The sequence below is a fragment of the Pavona decussata genome, unplaced genomic scaffold, assembly GCF_977016875.1.
Source record: "Pavona decussata unplaced genomic scaffold, jaPavDecu1.1 SCAFFOLD_233, whole genome shotgun sequence".
Taxonomy (NCBI): domain Eukaryota; kingdom Metazoa; phylum Cnidaria; class Anthozoa; order Scleractinia; family Agariciidae; genus Pavona; species Pavona decussata.
In genome coordinates this window covers 187716-209182 of record NW_028145638.1, presented here as the reverse complement: position 1 = coordinate 209182, position 21467 = coordinate 187716, and the positions used below count along the sequence as shown (strand labels likewise).

The 21467-nt window shown below is 40.0% G+C and overlaps 2 protein-coding genes across 2 annotated transcripts in view; one reads left to right on the top strand and one right to left on the bottom strand.

The window, feature by feature from the left end:
* LOC146458190 (nuclear pore complex protein Nup85-like) overlaps positions 1 to 20210 on the top strand; it is a 74303-nt gene extending 54093 nt beyond the window's left edge. Inside the window, exons 23-25 of the mRNA XM_085090712.1 lie at positions 3099 to 3150; positions 4153 to 4323; positions 18998 to 20210. Of these exons, the coding sequence (XP_084946838.1) occupies positions 3099 to 3150; positions 4153 to 4323; positions 18998 to 19078 (304 nt within the window). The 3' untranslated portion in view covers positions 19079 to 20210. The remainder of the gene's footprint in view (positions 1 to 3098; positions 3151 to 4152; positions 4324 to 18997) is intronic.
* LOC146458185 (uncharacterized) overlaps positions 1 to 21467 on the bottom strand; it is a 252490-nt gene that overhangs the window by 115519 nt on the left and 115504 nt on the right. The gene's annotated exons all lie outside the window — the stretch shown is intronic.

The window sequence follows — 21467 nt, the reverse complement described above, 5'->3', positions numbered from 1 at the left end:
TTATTCTATGGATTAAATCCTAAAGTGTGGTCATTCAAATGAAAGCTACTGAGCATTACTTTCCTGTGGTGCTGTTTATTATGCTGTACAAGGTGGTTATTCTATGGATTAAATCCTAAAGTGTAGTCATTCAAATGAAAGCTACTGAGCATTACTTTCCTGTGGTGCTGTTTGTTATGCTGTACAAGGTGGTTATTCTATGGATGAAACCCTAAAGTGTGGCCATTCAAATGAAAGCTACTGAGCATTACTTTCCTGTGGTGCTGTTTATTATGCTGTACAACGTGGTTATTCTATAGATTAAATCCTAAAGTGTGGCCATTCAAGTGAAAGCTAGTGAGCATTGCTTTCCTGTGGTGCTGTTTATTATGCTGTACAAGGTGTTTATTCTGTGGATTAAATCCTAAAGTGTGGCTATTCAAATGAAAGCTAGTGAGCATTGCTTTCCTGTGGTGCTGTTTATTTTGCCTCAAACGATGATTCTATAAACGTTTTAGTCTGTATTTTTACGCGGCACTGTTTGCATCTTGTTGTTTTATGATTCTGATTGGATTGAACTTATCGTTCAAGCTTCGAGAAATATATCAAGGAAGTTGTCGCCATACGTACGTGCTAATAAAATGCGCGCTAATAATGCCTTTCGCCGCAATTATGGATATTTTGTCGCGCAAATCATTCCTCTCCGCCCAGAAACCGACAGCTTTCCTTTGTGCGCTACCGCTCCTCACGAAACCACATTTACTGAGTAGCATTTCGCGTCATTATGCGTTACGTTTAATTGTTTTGTTACTATAAAGGCTTATTTGTACTTCTAGTTTACTTTTCTCCATTTCATACAAGCTGGAGAACCATAAACGCTTGTGAAAGCAAAACACAAAGAAACGCCGGCCCATCACATAAGCATCTCCGCCTCATTTGTACTGAGCCATTAGACCTTCCATCCGCAGTTAGATTAAATCTTAAGTGCGTTATTTCTTTAGGCGGTTTACTGCGGTTTTCCCTTCAAAGAGCTTTCAAGCTGGCACGCACTTGCATTTCGTCAACTTCTCAAACGAAGTTGCTATTTTAAAAGCAGCAAAAACATAAAGGAGGTTTAAATTAGCTTTGTTTTTCAACTCTCTTGAATTTTGAAGTACCGTCAATGATCGCATGACAGATCACTAACTGAGCGTGAAGATGATGGAGCTTTTTCGCTTGCGTTCTGCTTCAATATTGTTTCATTCGGCAAATAAAACAAGTGCCAAGAGAAGCCTCGTGGCCCCATAAAACACCATTAACGATATTGGGCTCGATATGGCTGTGGGTTTTGTTTTGCATCGGAAGTAGTTATTGATTAATTGCAGTTTGGATAAGTGTACCATGTTTTTCCTTTTTTTTTTTTTTTTTTTTTTTTTTTTTTTTTTTTTTTTGACATTAAACTCCCCCTTATGAGTTCGGTGTAACCGAATGCAATTGAGTCAAGCTATTTCAGCGGTTTCGTCGAATACAAAGTGGCCTTAAAATAGATTGAATTTTTTTCGACACGAAAGTCGGGGACGCAAAAAGAAACACTTGATAAAGCACACAGAAGAAGGATCGAGCATCGCCAAAATTAGATCAATTATTATTCAAACGAATTATGAAAATCACAACTTGATGTCTTTGTATAGAACCTCAGCTATACGACGAAACAATTTCATTCAAACATCGTCAGTTTTGTTTCACGCAACATGGAAATGCTTCAAGACCGACGCATTGATTTCTGCGATGTGCTGCCGGTTCACCAACACTATGTTTTCAAGAGCGTGGTCTGCAAACTTGTTTATTATGCAGCTAAATTTTGTAGAGTTAAAAGTGGGTTACTCCGAAGCGCCTCTTAAATAAAACTGCTGAGAAATGAGTTTTTAATTAAATTATTATGGACCAGTTTAGGTATTCGAGAGAAAAGCTTCCTTTTTTTTTTTTTTTTTGGCCCCTGTGTTTCTTGCACCAGAGTTTGTTTGTATTTGGAGGATTTTTATCAAAGAAAATAATCACTTTATTTTAGTGTCAAAGTACAGTCAACTCTCGCGCGCCTTGCGCACACCTCGCTAATACGGACACCCCGGCAAAAATAGATTACAGAGCCCAGTTGTTCAAAGCTCAATTAAACTAATCCTGGATTAACGTTAACTTTGATTCGAGTTTAATGACTAATCGTTAAAGGTTCCGCCAGAGATTTTGTCCCTCAGTTTTGACTTAGACTTGTCTTTAGCATGAGCTAAAAATTAGCTTTCAAAAAAACACTTTAATGAGCGAGATGAAATTCGCGGTTAACTTTTAATCGTGGATTAGCGTTAATCGGCTTTCGAACAGCCCGGCCCAGACGTTTGACTGAAATAAATTACTGTTACAGTCAACTCCCTTTATTGGGGACACCCTTGGGTCCACGAGTTCGTGTCCTTAATAGCGAGAGGAGTCCGGACACACTCGCGGTCCCGAGGGTGTCCCCAATAAAGGGAGTTGACTGTATGTATCAAGGGAACACTATCAGTGAGAGAAAGTAACATTACAAATTAAACAACCATTTTTTAGTAATCCCAAATGCTCGGAATCTCGCCAGTTGGCTATTTACATGTCTTGGCCCAGGATGTGAACACAGGGAAGTTAATCGAAGTCATCAGAGCCCTGAGGAGAATTGGGGCCTCTAGGACCTCTGTATTACAAGTCCGATATGCTAAGCTTACCACTAGGCCAGGACTAGGCCAAGCGGCCTCTTGTCAGTTAATATGCGGCCACACTTTTCATGTTTTTAAGCCCCGAAGAAATTGCAAGCGACTTTCCTCAACATGGACCATAAAAAACGAGGTTCATCTAACTGAGTTTTTTGTTTTGTTTGTTTGTTTGTGTTTGTGTTTGTTTTGTTTTGTTTTTTGTCATCTTAAGCGTTCAAGCTTATGAACCTTCAAGCAAGCGGTGATCGTTGATGTTGAGTTTTGGTTTACGTTCTTTCTTTCTTTCTTTCTCTCTTTCTTTCTTTCTTTCCTGCTTCTTTCTTTCTCTCTCAATTTTCTTCTTTTCTTTCTTTTAATCATGGTAGGTGTCAAACAGGCTAACACCATTGCCATTACTTATTTCAGGTTATGGTTAACATTATTAACGGACAGTATTCCACTCTTGGAACATGAAGAGGTAGGGAACTAAATTTTATACCACTCCCTCTTAACAGAGTGAAGTGTACTGTAGTAGCACCCGCACGTACTTCGGTCCGTACAGTCTGTGTTAGACCGTCAAGGTCTGACTAACTGTTGACTGTTAATGAGGGAGGACTTTATCCATGCAGGCCCGAATGCACGGCGAAATGCAGGCGCAATTTCAACTTTCAACTTTATTAGGGGTTTGTATAAATTTTCATGTACAATCTCTTGACGCCGCAGGTAGCAAAGCTAATCTAGGCAGGCCAGGATGATAAAAAGAAAGAATAACTTTAACTGCTAAGTAAGAAGGCAGACTGAGCTATAATATTAAAGATACAAGAATAAGGAAAGGGTTAATCCCCGAATATGCTTCGTCAGTCTACCTTTGTATTGTTGCGCCCAACAATGTTATGAGTTTACACACGGTGAAATATAGGAATTTTTTGGAATGACTCCTGAAATGTTATCTGTTTCTTCGAATCTTAAGTCTTGTCTGTGATCAGGATTCTATGATATCAGTCTTACGGGTTCAGATGTACTACTGCAAATAAAGTTATCACTTTTATTCAATGAATAATGCTCTCCTATTTAAATCAAACTTACTGGCCATATGAAGTAGCCCCTTTCAAGTCACCCTGTTTTCCTGGAAATTTCGCAGTTTCCCATGACGAATACTGTTTAGTTGAGTAATAAATTGAACTCTTCTCTTAGTTTATAACCATTTATTTGCTCCAGCAATAGTTCCTAAGTCAAAATATCTCACAAGTATAAGTTCTGCAATATAACTTAGTGGACTACAATTTTCAGTTGTAGAACCCACTGGCCACATTTGAATTTAGTCTTCACCGCTTGACCACGAAACAACCAATTGGAACGCGCGTTAGGTTGAAGAGAGAGAACTCCAGCCATTCGAAAATGTTCATTCTGACCTCAGGCTTAATTGATTGTTTGTTTGTTTGCTTGTTTATTTATTTATTTACTTTTCATTCTTGTCCAGGTAATATTTTCCAGTTCACAGACCTACGAACTGATGCACTGCCTAGATGAGATCAGGCTCTCGTTCAGAACCAAAGAATACTTGGGACATCCTGACCAGGAGCTCTCTGAGGATCCTTCAGTGAGACCAAGAGCTCAGGGCCCTGGAATGAAGTCATCCAAAAGCACCAAGGTAATTAGTAACCTAGCGTTTAGTTTGCGTTCTTAAGGTCTAGTTTGAAGTCCTCTTTTCTGATTGCTAGATACACTTGTACCACAGTAGTACTGAGTTAAACTCGTAGGCCACACTTTGGTTTATATAATGAACACACGGTCTCTTGCAGAGTTGAAATTTCTGTTGACCTCCGCCTGACGCCTCGGTCATAAAGCGCATATGAAAATAAATGTGTTATCACTATCGTGTTGAACTCGAGTTTCGCTTGAGAGAAATCAACTTTTTAAACCTTTTTTCATCCTTTGAAAACACTTCTTAGAAACTAGCGCGCTCCATTATCAGTAACACTCATGACAGATACACTAAATGGGTACGTACGCTCTTCTAGGAATCCTTGTTGTTTGTAGATGGAACAAAGGCCCCAGATAGAATGCATTGGTTCCAAGAACACTGTTTTGTATGATTGATGACGGAAAATGTGTTTTCTTTGATTGTTCGGTGGCTAGTTCTTTTTGATGCAGTGTATGGTGGAGCTGTTTACCTTGGTTGGCTTACAGTAGGCCCGGTTGTTCGAAAGCCGATTAACGTCAATCCACGATTAAAAGTTAACCGAAGTTTCTGCTCGCTCGTTAAGAAAGTTTTGTAACTCTAGTGTGACGCTAGTGGTAAAGAAAAGTCAACGTCAAAACTGAGGGACAAAAATATTTTTGAAAAATCTTTACCGTTGTGTAATTAAACTCGAACCAAAGTTGTTGTTAATCCAGGATTAGCTTAATCGGGCTTTGAACAACTGAGCCCAGCTGGTTTGTTGACGAGGTTCTCCGCCCTTATGCCTCGCCCCCTCTTCTTTACTCTCCTTTTGACACGCCCGTATTGTCAAGGTACCTCTGCAGTTGAAACAAACCGAATGAACGAGAAAATTACCGCTTGCACGGCCGCAAACTTATAAGCTACACAATACAGGCGGTGTGTGACCAGGTCATGATCCTTTGTTGGAATGGTATTTTGGCCCAGCTGGTCACTGCTTAGCAAGATCCTTTCTATCATCGATTCAATCGTTTAACATGTCATCGCTTGTTAGTAGCGTCATGGATGTCTGTGGTATTAATAACATCTTCCCCGTGGGTCGTTGATCCTTTACATTTGTCGCCGGGACAGCTCAGCGTGTTTCTAAATTGTTACAAAAAAACAACACTATTTTCACCACATGTGTATTTTGTGAGATATGAGAAACATTCCGAGTTGATACTTTTTCAAAACAATTCCAAAGTCAAACCAAGATTATTCCATGGTGTTGATGACAAATTCTCCGTGACTAAAGTGTACTCATTGTTGAATGCCCCACCAGCAGAACTCATATGCCGATTCGACGCCCAAAACATAAAAGTTCGGTTTTGTTATTTTTTGAGTTACTTGTTTGCGTACGAATAGTGGAAGGAAGTCCATACTTGTCAATATTGTCTTTTTCACGCTATAATCTGTATTTTGTGGTTGTTGATCTGAATGAAGTGCTGGTCAAGAGATCAAAACGCTAGTTTTTTTTCTTTATATGCATTTTAACCTCTTCACCCGTTTCGTCTCACGTGTGGCAAAGTTGCTCTTAAGCAAATAAATCCGTTTAAAATTAAACAACGGCGCGACAAGATAGTACCACTCCACAGCCTTCATGCGAATAGTCAAACTTAAGGACATCATTTACAGACTTCAAAGTTAAAACGACCTTGTAGAGCAAAATAAACAGCACCACAGGAAAGTTCTGCACAGTAACATTTATTTCAATGGTCACGCTTTAGGATTTCATCCATAAACTCAAAAGTGAAAATCACTTTGTACATCGTGAACAGCATACTATACAATAAACAGTGCAAAAATAAGGGACAGGTCAGTAGCTTTCAGTTGAGGGGTCACCGGCATTTAAAAAATTTCGTCCACAAACTCTAGAGATGGAACGACCTTGTGCAGCATAATAAACAGTGCCACAGGAAAGTACTGCTCAGTAGCTTTCACCCACAAACTAGCGTAAAAGATATTTTAAACTACCGACAATACAAGCCGACATTTGTTTGAAGCGTCACACGGTCCTGAAGGTGAAAGGTAGCAGATTTCCTCTGCTGACACTATTTCGTAATTTTTACACACCCTCAAATACAAATTTTGCTGGCTTGCCCAATCGGAAAAAAATTCGATGCAAGTCGCTCGTGCATTGTTGACTTTCAGTTGTTTCCCTACAATGTATGTACGTGCGTTAAAGGGGCAAAATTCACGTCTCTGCACGTACAAAGTTCGGCATTATCGCAAGAGCACCGACCTATGTCCGACCCGCTCACGCGTTGTTCCGCCGCTACAGCTGAAGGTAGGTCGCCTGAGGCTACAGGAATTTCAAGGACAATATTACTAAGGCGCTGTGCATGCAATGTTCCACGTACGCATACGCTTAACACACGGAAACAGACGCTAAACGCACGGCATCCAGCCAACCGTGGGGAATTGGCAAGGGAAGGTATTCAAACCACACACGACCAAAGACAGCGACGCTCGTCAGTTTACTTGAGCCAGCCAGCGCTGTAAATTTCGCCTACTGCTGAGGTTATCCCGTCGAGGAGTAATTTAAGGGATTTGCGCTTTGCTGCTTTGGATGTCAAAGAGCTCACCAACGAAGACTTAGGTAGATAAATTATAGCATCTGTAGTAAGCACATCTTCAGATAATTGAGCGAAAGGAAAATAAGTCGAAACGGTAGGAAAAATTTCGGCGAAAGAAAGTCCGGAGAAAAGATTAGATCTCATGGTATGTTTACCTTTATTATGCTAACATTTTCCCAAAACACTGCAAATTTATGCCCCAAAGTACAATTTTTGAACGTTGCGACGTTGAATTTCAGGCCAAACTTCCTAAAATGTTGTTTGTAGGTTTTCCTTGATACTGGAGGTCAAGTTTGAAAGCTTTTCTTTGGGCTTGCGACGAAAACAAAATTTTGACTCGTTTTTCAGTGTCTGGTGAGTTTGTAGAGCTTTTGGTCTTCTCTCTTTCTGCTGGGAAACTTTGGAATTAACGTTTGAGCAAAGTAGAAAATTTTACCACAGAGAAGCACTGATGGCGAAGCCATGTTTTCGTCCGATTTTTAGAGAATAAAATCCTTGTTTACCGGGCATAAGTCGCAACTCTTTAGTCGATTTTACTGATATGGTTAACTCCCGAAACAATTTCAGCTCCAGAGTACTATTTTAGCACGCACGATCCATTGCCAGAAATTCAATTTTATTAATTCTGAAAGGTAAAACCTGGAAATCTTCACAAGATCAACAAACCTCCCCTAGCCCCTTCTTCTCCTCCCCAACCACCACCAGCTTGGTGGAAAAATATGAAAGCGAATTTGCTTATTGCGGGATAATCTTCACGAATCCTTTTAACCGACGATTTCGCCAAAGGCATAATTAAAATTAAGGGGTATGAAATGGCTTGAGGGCACGCAGTAACGAGACATCTTGTCTGAATAAGGAAAGATCAAGAATGGTTTATTAAAATTTACAGTTTTTAACAGCACGCATGCAGACTGAATTTACTTATGATGTAAATTTCAAAGAGTGGCTATAATAAGTGAATATGAATTTTACTTGACTATAACTACTCTAACAAGATAACAAACTAATAAAAATACAGTTCATTTAAAGCTATTTATAAATCCAACATAGCTAAAAGCATTTTCCAAATAGGAAAATTCTCTCTTCTCTCGTTCTACCATAAGTCTGCCATAGGCTGAACGAGCTGAAAAGCAAGCCTTTTAGCTTTAAAATTACGAAGAACAGAATTTCCATATCTGATCAAATTTTTCTTTGCGGTATATGTGTAAACCCCGAATCTTGCTGTCTGGCTGATTTTTTGGAAAGCGAGAATATTTGTTACCTCAAATGTCGTTTTCTGTTTTATCATTTTCGGTGGAAAATGATATAATTGTGGACGCTAAGAGATTCTTAAGCCGAGTTTTTAAGTCTTATAACGAATACCTATTTCCGAATTTACGAGCTGCTGTCGGCTTTCCCAAAATCCTAGCTGACCATATTTCGCTCCTTTTTCGCCCCTTCGAAAACATTCCCTTTCCTTTGTTATGCAATTTTATGTGACAAAACGCCATAGAAAACATCAGTTGTTGTTCCCAATTCAATCCGAATTAGGCAGGCCTTCCGATTAAATATTCGCCAAAATTAACCGTGTGTATGTTGTTCTGTACAAGAGCTTGTGTTTGTGTGACCAGTTAAAACGTATTGAGTGGAGTGCTTTTCTGTAAGTACAGGCGATTTTCCAATTAATTCATTTTTTGGCCGCTTTATCCAGCGTCGATGCCTTGGCTTAGCTATGAGTTTAAGGAGCTACTACAGCGTCGGCAACGAGAACGTGACAAAACAATAGGATTTAATGAGGTCCTGCACGTGTGTTATAAAGTTTGGTACATTTCTTCGCCCGACTCGGCCAAACAACAACGTGAAATGACCAAATTCAAGGTTTTGTGGGGAACGTGAGTACATGACGGTAATTTTTCAATCTCTGTCTCGAATTGAATGCCGTTTCCACCTGTTCCGTTACTGGATAGTTCGGCCACATAGAAACGCAAACTTATATTTTCAAGCGACGTTTTCGTTGAAGTTGCCGTACGCGTTTTGGTTTCCCAAAGTCCCTAATACCCCATGTAGTATGATTCAAGGCGATTTTGAACGCGAAAAGAGGCTTAAACGTGTTTCTAATTGTGCGATAAGAATCACCATAAGTACGAGAATAAGAACAATCGGGTACAAGCGCAGAAAAACTATATTTTCAGTCATCTCAGACATGGACTGTACCGATCCTTGGTGCTATTTCAACTAGGTACGGAAACTCAAACCACTGCTCTTGCGTGTGAATGTTTGTTCTTTTGGCGCAGTAGAAACGTCTGTATGCTTATTTATTTTGCTTATTTCACAAGTGGAAACCCGCCCTCACCGCCCTCATCTCAGATCAGCTTTGCGAAGTAAAACAGACATCTTTCAAAAGCACATGAACATGTTTTGCTATATAGGTAAACGAAACCAGCTGGACTGCAGAAAAATATTGAAGCGCCGAAACTGTCGGCCAGTCAGCCACGTTTTATCATTTTTTGTGAAAATTAGACCACATTTGTCTTTGTTGTCAACCGGCCTCTTTAGCTCAGTCTCTTAATGGAACAATTTTCCGTTTTAACGAATAAAAGAGTACCTGTAATACCTGTTCCTGCCTAGCGGGTGGCCACTCCAGTTAACACCTCCATCGCTAAATAATTTTCTTCCGCAAGTTTTCTTTCAACTATCATTGAACGCCACTTCGTCAGTCAGAAAATCTTGAAGAAGTCTGTTCACGTATGCTTGAAAACCCTCTGAAAGTCGGTAGAATTCCTTTCAAAAAGGAAACGAAACCCTGTAAAGCCTACTTCTGCTGAAGCCCTTCATATTCCTTCGATCGCAAGGAAACTTTTGAGGCTTTGTTCACATTGTATCCTTAACAGAATTTGCATGAACCCCGTCTCCATGAAAGTTTTGTCCCGAAGTCAGAAGCAAATACAATTTTGGATCCTTGCCAATCTGAAATCGCTACTCAGGGTACGGTGAGAAAACTTTGTTAGATTATAGAGTAAATTTCTGTTCCACTACACATGGTTCGGTTCCGTGCAAGTTATGTACCGTCTGGTACAATGTGAACAAAGCCTGTCAAGCCTTGAAAGACAACCTTTTTACCTCCTCTACAAGAAACCCTTTGAAGTCTTCTTAGAAAACGTATTCAATTTGTTTTTCTTTTTTTCTCAATTTTTTCTTTATTTTTTTCTTCTTTCTTAATCTTTAGAGAACCTTTTCGATAATTTCGTAGATCTTGTCAAAGGACCGAATCGTTACAGTTTTATTCCCAGAAAACCTTTGAATGCTTTCACAATTAAACGTAAATTTGATTCAAATTTGAAAGTCATATATTTACATCGCGATGTGATCGGTTTTGTTCCATGTTCGTCTAGCGCCATCTTTAATATTTATCACAAGCTTTGCCGAATTTCCCTCAAAGAAACCGCCAAGCTTAAAACAGAAATTAATGTTTTATGTGTACGTATTTACTTCGCGTCAAGCAGGGATGGTTTATTCTCAGAATAAGACGGGGCGCTGCGCTCCAAACGGCCACCGAACTAAACAAGTTCTCGCCCCCCTTCATCAATAAAAGGACCCCGCAACACAAGCATAAGAAATTTATTGTGCCATGGAATTATAAGAAATCAAATTAGTAGTTTTATTGTCTTCTCACGGCCACATGTGCCGTGGACCATTCTGGCCATTAAGGTTAAGTTTTTGTCGGAGTCCTTTTGATCAATTATTGAGTCTGGTTCCCTGCTGAAAACGCCCTTCAGCTAGGGCTGCTTTCTCGCGTACTCACAGAGCGGAACTTCAAAATAATTGAATCTAAACAGCGACGAATTTTCTCTTGAATTTTTCATCAGAGGGGCCAAGTTCGCAAATTTTTGGATTACAAAATATCGAAAAACAAACACCGCTGCGCTTTAAAGTTTCGGTGAGAACCACAAGGCAGCATAATAAACGGATTCGTTGGACAGCACTGTTTTAGTAGCTTTCATTTGAATGGTCACGGTTGATTCAAAGATTCAAAACTAACCAACTTATATAGCATAATAAGCAGCACTACTGAAAAGTACTGCTCGATATAACTTCCCTTTGAATGTTTACATTGTAGGATTTCATCCACAGACTCAAAAGTTTTAAGAAACATTTTGTACAGCATAACAAACAGCACTGCTCAAGAGCTTTCATTTGAATAGCCACCCTCTAGGTTTCTATCCGCAGATTTAAAATGTACAACCGCCTTGCACAGCATAATAGATAGCACCAGAGAAAGTACTGCTCAGTAGCTTTCAATTCAGTGGCTACACTTAAGAGTTTCGTCTACAGATTTCAAAGTTTCGTTCACTTGCGACAAGTTACTACCACAAATAAGTTGAGTCGGAGAGGTGAACGACTTCAATTTTACTGCTTCTCAGAAAATAAGCAGTCGACAACACGTTTTAATTCTAAAATCTAAGAGATCTGAGTAGAGTGTTAGCAGTCCTTTCTGGTTACATGTAGTCGGACGGGAGAGGTAATGAGCGATGAGCTTGGCAAGACTGGAGCGAACAACATGAGAAAAGACTCGACCTCTGCTCGTTCGCTCCAGCTCGATTCTGTCCGTTGTTCGCATGATAGCTCGCCCGCTCAGAGAAAGACTTCTGGCACTCTAGAAAATGACTTTCGCGACAGCGTGGCAGCTTTTATTATAAACGAACGATGGACATTTTCCTTTTCAAGCCTACTTTAATGTCTATGAAGGAGTTTCGCTCTCTTTGAAAGCTGCCTTTTACGACTAATTTAGAATTTTTTGTATTCACGTTTTATTTTTATCTGGCTTCATTTCCGGTTGTCTTTGCGTTTGTTCACAATTCAAATTAGCCTCTTTTCTTTTTGACTAAAAGAATTTCACAGTTTGTGATTTAAAAGAAAGAAGGAGAGATAAGCTTGGCTGATTGTTTACGTTTGCACTTAACACCGTCATTAATTGTCTTTGTTTACATCTCGGCACGGTTTGTCAGTCCTGCCATCATTTATAATATTTGATACGTGCCTTGTTTTTTATTCGGTTTATTTCCCATTTTTTTCCAATTTTTAAGTTGTTTCTAATCAATTCCTTCCTCTGTGTATTATTTTTTGCCGTTCTTGTCATATAACAGTGTTGAATGGAAAGTACAGGCTTAAACCTCTTGAAACCTCCATCGTTTGGTTGAGGGGTAAGGGTCTTACTGCTAATGGGCTTTGACTTTGCGCGCGAGGCGTCGCCCACGCGCGATGGACACTCGCGCGAGCATACCAAGACATGTCGAACAGCTGGTAAATTGTTTTGTTCGTCTAAATTGTTTCGTTTTATCTCGGTTCTAGCTTGCATCGCTTGTGAATCATTTCGAAAGAAAAAGCAAGTGAAGTAATTAAACTGTTTTCTCTAGCGCCACAATCGCAAAACGAAACGACAAAGATTATTTGCCACCGATAAGAATCAATGTATGGCCTTGTTTTTGACAGCATTTTCGTTCCAGATATCATATGAGCCATGTTTTCATGATTTAAAAACTTCCAGAAGCTTAATCATCGGAAACGCACTTTAGCCGTCTGGGCGATGTAAAAAGTACGTCGGCTCCTTTGTTAGGGTGGTGCGAACTTTCTGTCTCCTTCTTGTTTACCTTGATATCAGTGAGGTTTAAGTCTGAGCGCTTTGTTTTTCAAACCCAGCGATGATATAATACCTGCACTGTAAAGCCGATCAAAGGCAGCCGGTGTTAAAAGCTCTATGCAGCTGGCACGTGCTTGCAATTGTAAATATTTTTTGACGTTCGAAGAAGTGTCAAACCACAAATGATGTCAAAGTTAAGCGTAATGAAAAATCCAACGCACTTCTCCATAGCTTTCATTTGAATGGGAATTAAAGATTCCATCCACAGATTCAAACGTTACAAATGACTGTGTTCTCACTCGATGAGAAAGGCCTTGCTAATAATAATAATAATAATAATAATAATAATAATAATAATAATAATAATAATAATAATAACATCAACAACAACAACAATAACAACAACAATAATAATAATAATAATAATAATAATAATAATAGAGCTGAGTCTAAAATACCGAGAACAACGGAAAGGCAATACCGACTTAATGTATTTGGTCTCTCAAATCTTGGATATTTCTTTCCATCGTTTGCTTTTGCCACAACGTGAGAGTATGCGTCGCCTTAAATTCAAAAAGTAATTCGATATTTTTTTTTTTTTGGTAGCCGCAAATCGTTTCTGTGAACTGTGGCAGTCTCAAGGTATTTTGCGATTTGTTTATCCGGCTGTATCTTTGAACTTTTGATTTGTCGGTAGCCATAAAACGAAAGCATCTTTTTTAATTTCCTGTTTTCCTCTTCTTCTGGAATCTACGACACAACTCGGCGCGAGCTTGGCAACTGTTATCATCATCAATATTCTGAGACATCACGCAATGAGTTTAGGAGGCAAACAGCATATTTTTTCCCCTCAGCTATCCGATATTGTATTTATATTTTGTCACTCTGTCCTCCCAGTTGTGAACTTCAACTTTAACCTGATTTTTTTTCTCGTATTTTATCCTACAGTCCGCGGGTCGGAAGGATGCTACCGAATCGAGGCGAAAGGGCGGGGGCGGATTTTTGGAAAGTTCTGAGCCCTGAGATAAAAACCATAGCCTACCATACAGTCTACAGTTTGGCAATAATCCTTATAATCAGTGGACTGCGAGCAGTCGCTTTTGCTCAAAAATCCGCGGGGAAGAATAAGCACGATATTCGCGGGTCTTCGCTCTTCGAATTTCGTACTTTGTCAGTTGTTTGTGTTCTTCCCGCGGATTTTCGAGCAAAAGAGAAACTGCCCGCAGTGTTTTTAATCAACCTTAATCGGGATTTTCCAAACGAAACTTCCATTTTCCGTTCCATTAAAGGCAAACCAGTCTCGCAGTAGATTGTAATGCGAACATTCCAGGTACTGAGGTAGATAATAAGGTGATTTGTGCCTTTCATTTTTTCTCCTGTCGAACTGCAGAGTTCAGATCTTTTTGGCATTGCTTTTCCGATTTTTCTTCCTACTAACACGAAAAGCCGGAGATAATGGTTATTCTTGAAATTCTTTCATCAGCCACCAATCGGGTTAAAATTTTGCACGAATTCCCCAAATTAAAATGCATCACGGTCGATCGACGGACTTTACTCGATATTGCTCGATATTACAGTCAAGTGTCATTTTGATGAAGAACGTGCGTGCGTGCATGCGGCAGTTAAGCACGTGCCGCATTCCTTCATCTGTCCAATGCCAATCGTTTACATCCCGGAAGCCCTGACCCGATTAATATCACTAAGCTCCAAATACAAGTCGCCGCGCCGTTACTGTTATATGGTTCCTCTGCCCATTTGATGATTCTTGGAGCTATTTTTGTTACCTACTTTGTGTCTAAAATCCGATGATCAATATTTGTTCCGTCTGCTTGTTTTGGAACTGAGCAGGCCTGCGTGAAGGCTAGTCGGCAAATATCAACCCCAAATATTTGTCTTTCAGCTTTAATTTCTGTCACGATAACCTTTTTCACACCTGTGGGACATATTCACGCGATCCGTTACGCGAAAAACAGTGAAAAGTCATCTTCTTCTTGTAGTTTTTGCCTCTGTGTTTGTAACACTGAGCCTGTGGATGAACTCTTCAAGTGCGAGTAACCATTAAAGTAGAGCTTTTAAGCTGTACAGTACTTCCCCGTGATGCTGATTATTGTGCAGTACGAGGTGGTTTTTGATCACTTGATAAAAGCGATTAGCGGTTGGAAGATCATATGGAACTAGCTTGTGGCAATTTAAGTAAAGTTTAGCGATCGAATGTACAGTACTCCAGATATCTGTATAAGCTACAGGTTTCCATCTGATCAAGAAAGATTGTTCAGATTTTGTAAGCGCAGCCACCAAAGAAAAAAAAAACAGGGTACAACCTTCTCGTTTGATTATGGATGAAATCCTAAAGCAGTCAAATGGTGCTGTTTATTATGTTGTACAAGGTGGTTCTAATGTTTGAGTCTGTGGATGAAAAACCCGAAAGTGTGGCCATTCAAATCAGTGAAAGCTAAACAGTATTTTGCTGTGGTGATGTTTATTATCTTGAATAATGTGGTTCTATCCTTTGAGTTTGTGGATGAAATGCTTAAGTGTCACCATTCAAATGAAAGCTACTAAGCTGCAGTACTTTGCTGTGGTGCTGTTTATTATGTTGAATAAGGTGGTTCTAACCTTTGAGTTTGTGGGTGAAATCTTAAAGTGTGACCATTCAAGTGAAAAGCTATTGAGTATTTTTTTTTTTTTTTTTTTTTGTGGTGACGTATTTAATAAAGTATTGTACAAGGTGGTTCTTACTTTTATGTCTTGATGGAATCGCAGTCTGCAGAGTATGTCAGGCTGAACCGACGAGACGATACTCTGTAGACTGGATGGAATCTCAATGTCTTGTTACTGACGATTCGAATGAAAGGAAACTGGCTTATGGCCCGGGTCAGGCTTTCAAAAACAGGGTGCCGTCTGCGTCGCATTGCGCAAAGAGGCCTAAGCAAGTAATCTGTAATAGGTACCATGGCTTTTGCCAAATTAGTAAATGCACAATCGAGGGGTTAAGTGTACAGAGTAACTGCGCTAAAATTAACTTCACTGCTTTGAACAAGTGTCAAGGGGACCTACTTTGTCTTGCTTTATGCGAAATAGATAGGGCCGACCGAGTGCGTGCTCAACTTTACCAAATGTAATTTAATGATTGTTTATCGGGGCTCAGTAAACTAAACAAGTCGCCGAATTTCATGTTACAGGAAAAACTCAAACGGAATCCGAGCCAGACGTTTCGCATTTGTCGAGCGGACACTGCAATCCATTCTAGTTGTTTTCGTGCAACGAACGCCACCTGTGGTTTCCACATCTTTTGATTATTTGTCGAGCACTGTTTTACAAGATGAGTGCATGAATCGGCTGAGTTTCCTTTGATCATGCTGCGTTTTTGACCTTTTCGAAATGAGCCTTTCAAGGAGAGCTTTTTTTAACATGACGATTACTAATGCAGGATTTGCGAATTAAGCCCGGAAACTTTCGTGCGCCGCCACCACAAAGTTAAGTGTTTGCCCTTAACAAAAACATGGAAGGGAGCCAAAGGTGCTATTTATGAGGTGTAACGGCACGCGAGAGGAGGATAATTCGGTTATAAAGCCTCCGAGAATGCCTCTTCTTTGAGCTTCCGTATTTTGGTCCATTCATTGTGTCCCCATTTAGGGCGCTAATATACAGAAACCCGTCTGCACTTGAACTTGGTTCCATTGTTTTGAAGTGTTTTCCTTAATTTTGCAGTTAATTTGAGGCGTTTTGCACGCTAGGATAAGAAGATGTGATGTTACAAAAATAAGTTGGTGGTGTATACGAATTGCTCAGACAGTTGGAATTAAGAATATCAGCAAAACATAGAGTCGTGTTATTGTCTAGGATTATCAAATCCCAAATGGCGTATTAGCTGAGTCAAGTCTCGAGAATTGTCACTCCATCCTATAGAGCTTTGATCGGCTTGTGCCTTTAGCCTGGACGAAATTAAGAAATCAGTCAGGCAAATTTTATCCGGCTTTAAAGCGGACTTGAGACTTTTAACGCAATATTCAGATATTGTATTTAGTATAGTCTCAGAGATGAACACAATATTATAAAAATAACGGTTCGTATGACGTTTTTCACTATCCTTAGTCAAATGTTTGCTTTTGCACGGAGACACATTACCGCTTCCTAAGTGTAGTTACTTATTGTTCACTTCTAATAATCACGATGTTACTTTACGACATTGTCTACGTGACGTAAATACTTGTTACAGTTAATTTTAGCAATAAGAGCAACCACCTTTAGTAAACAGTGATGCACGGAACGATCAGTGATGCATGTTGAATTTCAGTTTTAACCTCGTGTTATCCCCCATGGTTTAATCACTGTACCCTCGATTCTCAAAAAAGCTTAATATCCCCCTGGGTGCCATAAAATCCGACATGAAAACCAATCCATCCACTTAAAATGCATTGAAGAAGCATTCGTGAAGTGGCAAAAAGCGGAACTTACGCCAGGGGCCCGTTTCTCGAAAGTCCCGGTAACTTACCGGGCCCGATAAGTATATTTTGAAATGTTTTTTTTTTATTACAGACATGGTACTTGACCAAAGTTTTCATAGAATTATAAGATGTTAAAATTTAGTATTCAAAGCTTACAAAAATTGACTCCTGCTAAGAAACATTTATCACTAAAATCACTTATCGGGCCCGGTAAGTTACCGGGTCTTTCGAGAAACGGGCCCCAGGTTCGTTACCAAATACAAAAAAATGGAGTTCAATGGAGTGGAAAGAGGAAAACGGTATACAGTCAACTCTCGCCTTGCGGACACCTCGCTATTACCGGACACCCCGATAATACCGACAGCAGCTAAATCCCCGGAAATAATAAATTACAGACGTTTGACTGAAATAAATTCCCGCTATTACGGACTCTCGCTATTAAGGACACTAACTCGTTGTCCCGTGGGCGTCCGCAATAAAGGGAGTTGACTGTACTTGGAATAGGCGCTTGGTCTCTGTTATTTACTTACGAAAGAAATGCAAATTTCAGTAAAACAAACAACCGTAAGACAAGTTATGGAAGAAAACTCGTTTTACACTGAAGCCTCTTCAGCAATAAATCCGAAGTTGCTGTAGACAGAAGCTACGCTCTTGCCAATGCTGCTTTGTGTTTATGTTACCTGCGTGTAAAATCTCAGGCAGACGGCACTACATATCGCGTAAAAGATCAAGAAATAAATAGCAACATTTTTTGAACGCTAAAATTACTTCCTTCTTGGATTCTTGTTTCTTTATCGAAGTCGCATACACTCCCGGCTGACAGTAAACACAGGCCGGCAATTTCATTCAGTCGTGTCGGTAATATGGCTTAAAATGTTTCACCGCTAGTCCCGATTTAATCATCTCACACTGATCTGTGTGGTAGTAGCTTTGTGTTACATATCTTGTGTAATATCAGCTTTAGTTTAAACGTTTTATGTTGTATTGCAAAATGCTGTAAATAGGATTTTACCGCATCTAATACAGTCCTCCTCCTCCTCCTCCTCCTCCTCCTCCTCCTCCTCAATTTTCGCTCTTTCTCCGCCTCCGCAGCTGCAATCTCCTCTCCCTCCTCCTCCTCCCCCTCCTCCTCCTCCTGCTTTCCCTCCCGTTGCTGGGTTTTTACAGATTATCATTATCTCCAAGTGCTGTAAAAACCTTTTGTGTTCTTGAAACGATAGTTTGCTTTCTTATCCGTGGCGAAAATCGCAGCAACGTCGCAGTAACTCTGTCCTTTATTTTCTCTAATCCTTTTACGCTCGCTATCAATATCAGTTTCGGACCAAAGTGACTCCGGGTGAAACACTAAAGAATGACCATTCAACTTAGACAGCGAGGAGTTGTCCTTTGTGCCCACACGGAGCTGAATCATTAATTATAGAAATAGTCGGAAAAAACGGCTCCATTCAAATGAAAACTACTGTGCTCTTCTTGACCGTGGTATTGTTCATTATACTTAACAAGGTGACGCCAACTGTTGAACTTCAAAATGAGTGTGACCGTCTGTTATTACTCTTCGAAGGTGCTGTTTATTGTGCTGTACAAGTGCGGTAGCGTTTGAATTTGTGGATGAAATCCTTAAGTGTGACCATTCAAATGAAAGCCGGCTACTGAGCAGTACTTTCTTGTGATGCTGTTTATTATCCAGTACAAGGTGGTTCTAATGTTTCAGTCTATGGATTAAATCCTAAAGTGTGACCATTCAAATGAAAGCTACTGAACAGTACTTTCCTTTTGTTTGTTATGCTGTTCAAGGGGGTTCTAACGGTTCAATAAAACCTGTGGATGACTTCCTAATGTGTGACCATTCAAATGAAAGCTATTAGGCAATACTTTAATGTAGTTGATTCTGAATATTTTGCAAATGAAATGTGGATACTTTTGTTACCGTTTCCAAAAGGAAAGTCAAAGGTTAAATGGCGTCCAATTTTCGTTTTCTTCCCCAGGCACAAGAAGATGAGGAAAGAGACAAGCTTGACCTTATCCGCTTGGCTCTGGCGCGCAACCTTTCAAGAACAATCTTATAAAACTGGCGCCGTATTGGCTCGAAGCGCTAATCACAGGCCAAATGTTGGAAACTCTACGACAAAGTAAACTTGAAGCCAAGACCGATAAATACGATTGAACCTCTTGTATTTAAAGCGACCACCCAGACTTCAAGACAAGATGGTCTGGACGTCGTACAAAGTTTCTTTCGGTGACGCCCGGCTTTTTGTACGTACAGTCGCTCAGAGGGTGCGGAGACTTGCCTACTTTGTTGCTAGAACAATGTGTAAACGCTTTTCTGGTCCACACTCGCTGTTTTGTGTGACATGCTACACAAATGCTCTCATTAAAAATTATCCAGCCGGTGTTGAATGTAGTGTGAACGAAATCTTCTCTGGTTTTATTCTCTGAGATTGTGCTATTGCGGGATTATTTCCGAACTAAAAATGTATTGCGGCGTAAAATTTGCACTAGCTTGTCAAACTTGCTGCTGTAATGGTTATGAACAAAGTTCACCAGAATAAGGAGCTATCTTTGTCAACCATGGTAATATCAAATCGGTTTATCGTTTTTTTCACTATCCTGAAGTACTTTCCCTGCAGATTACTGTAATCCAGGATTTAATCTTACTATTTTTGGAACAAATTACAATTAGCTCGATTTCTTACCCCTATTTAATGAGAACCATCCTTTTAAGGTTGTGTATTAAGAAGTTCAAATCTCTCTGACCCTCCTCCGTGAGAACAGGCTTCGTCAAATCTTCAAAGGGGATCCATTGGATCCTCGTAAGCTAGTTTATAAAATAAACCTTTCAAGCTTTTAAGGCAGTGTTTATCCGACTCGCGCCCCGACTATTTTCACGGGTCCGGGCTCAACTTTTCCACCGTAAAAATACGCATGGCATGGCCCATTTCTTGTCATTTTTTACAGTGGTCTGAAGGACCTCGGGCCATGTTGAACCGGTGTGATCGCTTAGGAACTGTGTTGATTGCATATGTGGTATCCAGCAATGAACATTTGAACAACTTTGAGTTTTGCAACGCCGGCGGGTAACTAAAATGTAAAAGTGTATGTACTGTAGTTAGAGCATAGGTATTGATAACACGAACTGTATTTTGGACACCGTAATATCTTTACTGTGACACATTTGATAATAAAGAGAGAAATTCCTTACTCTGTTTCTTAAGAGTACAAAGCGTAGTTAGTAGCGTTTCACGCGCGGAAATTCCCTTTGGATCTTTCTTCGTAACTATCATCATCATTTCGTCTTTATTTGCATACTTTTAAGGAGCCTCGTTTCACGAACAAACTTTAGGGCGACTACTTAGATATTACGGCCATTTGTTTTGGCTGGCACAAAAATCTGTACATTAATTCTGTTAATTCTTTCATCCCACAAATCCGACCAGCTTGTTCCTAGGTTCGCTAGCGAGCGTAGCAACAGGGTTTCGGTGTGTATGGCTTCACTGATGTATGGTCGTTGTGAACAACTCGAACGGCCAAGCGCGCAATCACAAAACTCACGTTGTTTGAGCTAGTGAAACGTTCGAGTTTTCTAGGGCTAAATTAGAGTGATTTAAATAATCTGTTCCCAGTTGGCGAGAAGGTTGGGTTATATCTAGATTATATCGTGATAGTCGACAGGTCGATCCAAAACACGTCTCTAGCGAGTGAGCAGGCACGTTACAAACTCGCCTTCTCGACTATCAAAACAAGAAACTGCCTGCAGTTAAACTAGATGATGTTCCGTGTACTCATCAACACATCGAACAAGCTAAGCCATGCCCGGCCTAAACAGCTGGCCAAAGACGCCTTCACTTTTCATTTACTTTCCTATCGAACAGCTGGAAGATGCCTGGGTTTTTCGATAACACTTGTAGCCTCCGCCCTTAAACTAATATCTCGGTGCACACGTAGCCTAGCCCGCGGGTTCACTACGGTTGCCTTTTTATTCATACACAACTCAACGGCCAAAACGTTTTTCTTTTAGTTGTGGTAGAAGCGAGCGATACAGCCTTCCGCCTGGCAAACTTCCGTATAAGGTGGGAAATTACTGAACTTAATAAGGCTCTCTCCTAAGAATCCTGCTCAAAATATTTTCTACATTTTATACATAATTATTTGACCCACGTTTTAAAATATTCTCTGAATTTTTCCTACCACGTTCAAACCTTAGGTTAAAATTGAAAGCTGCTTTTCTGGTCGCGTGGCCAACTCCTCATGCAGTTAAAGACCCCACTAAACAACCTCAGTCTTGAAACATTCACCGCTTATTGTTTCGCGATAAAAAAGGCTCATCTTTTGCGTGCGATTTTTGCAACTGGTTGCACAAGCGAAAATGCCTGTTATATTAATAGTAGCTCTATTTCAGTCTTTCATTTTGCGCAGGGCTTAAAACGCCTACGATACAAAGCTTTGAGACCGAAGTAT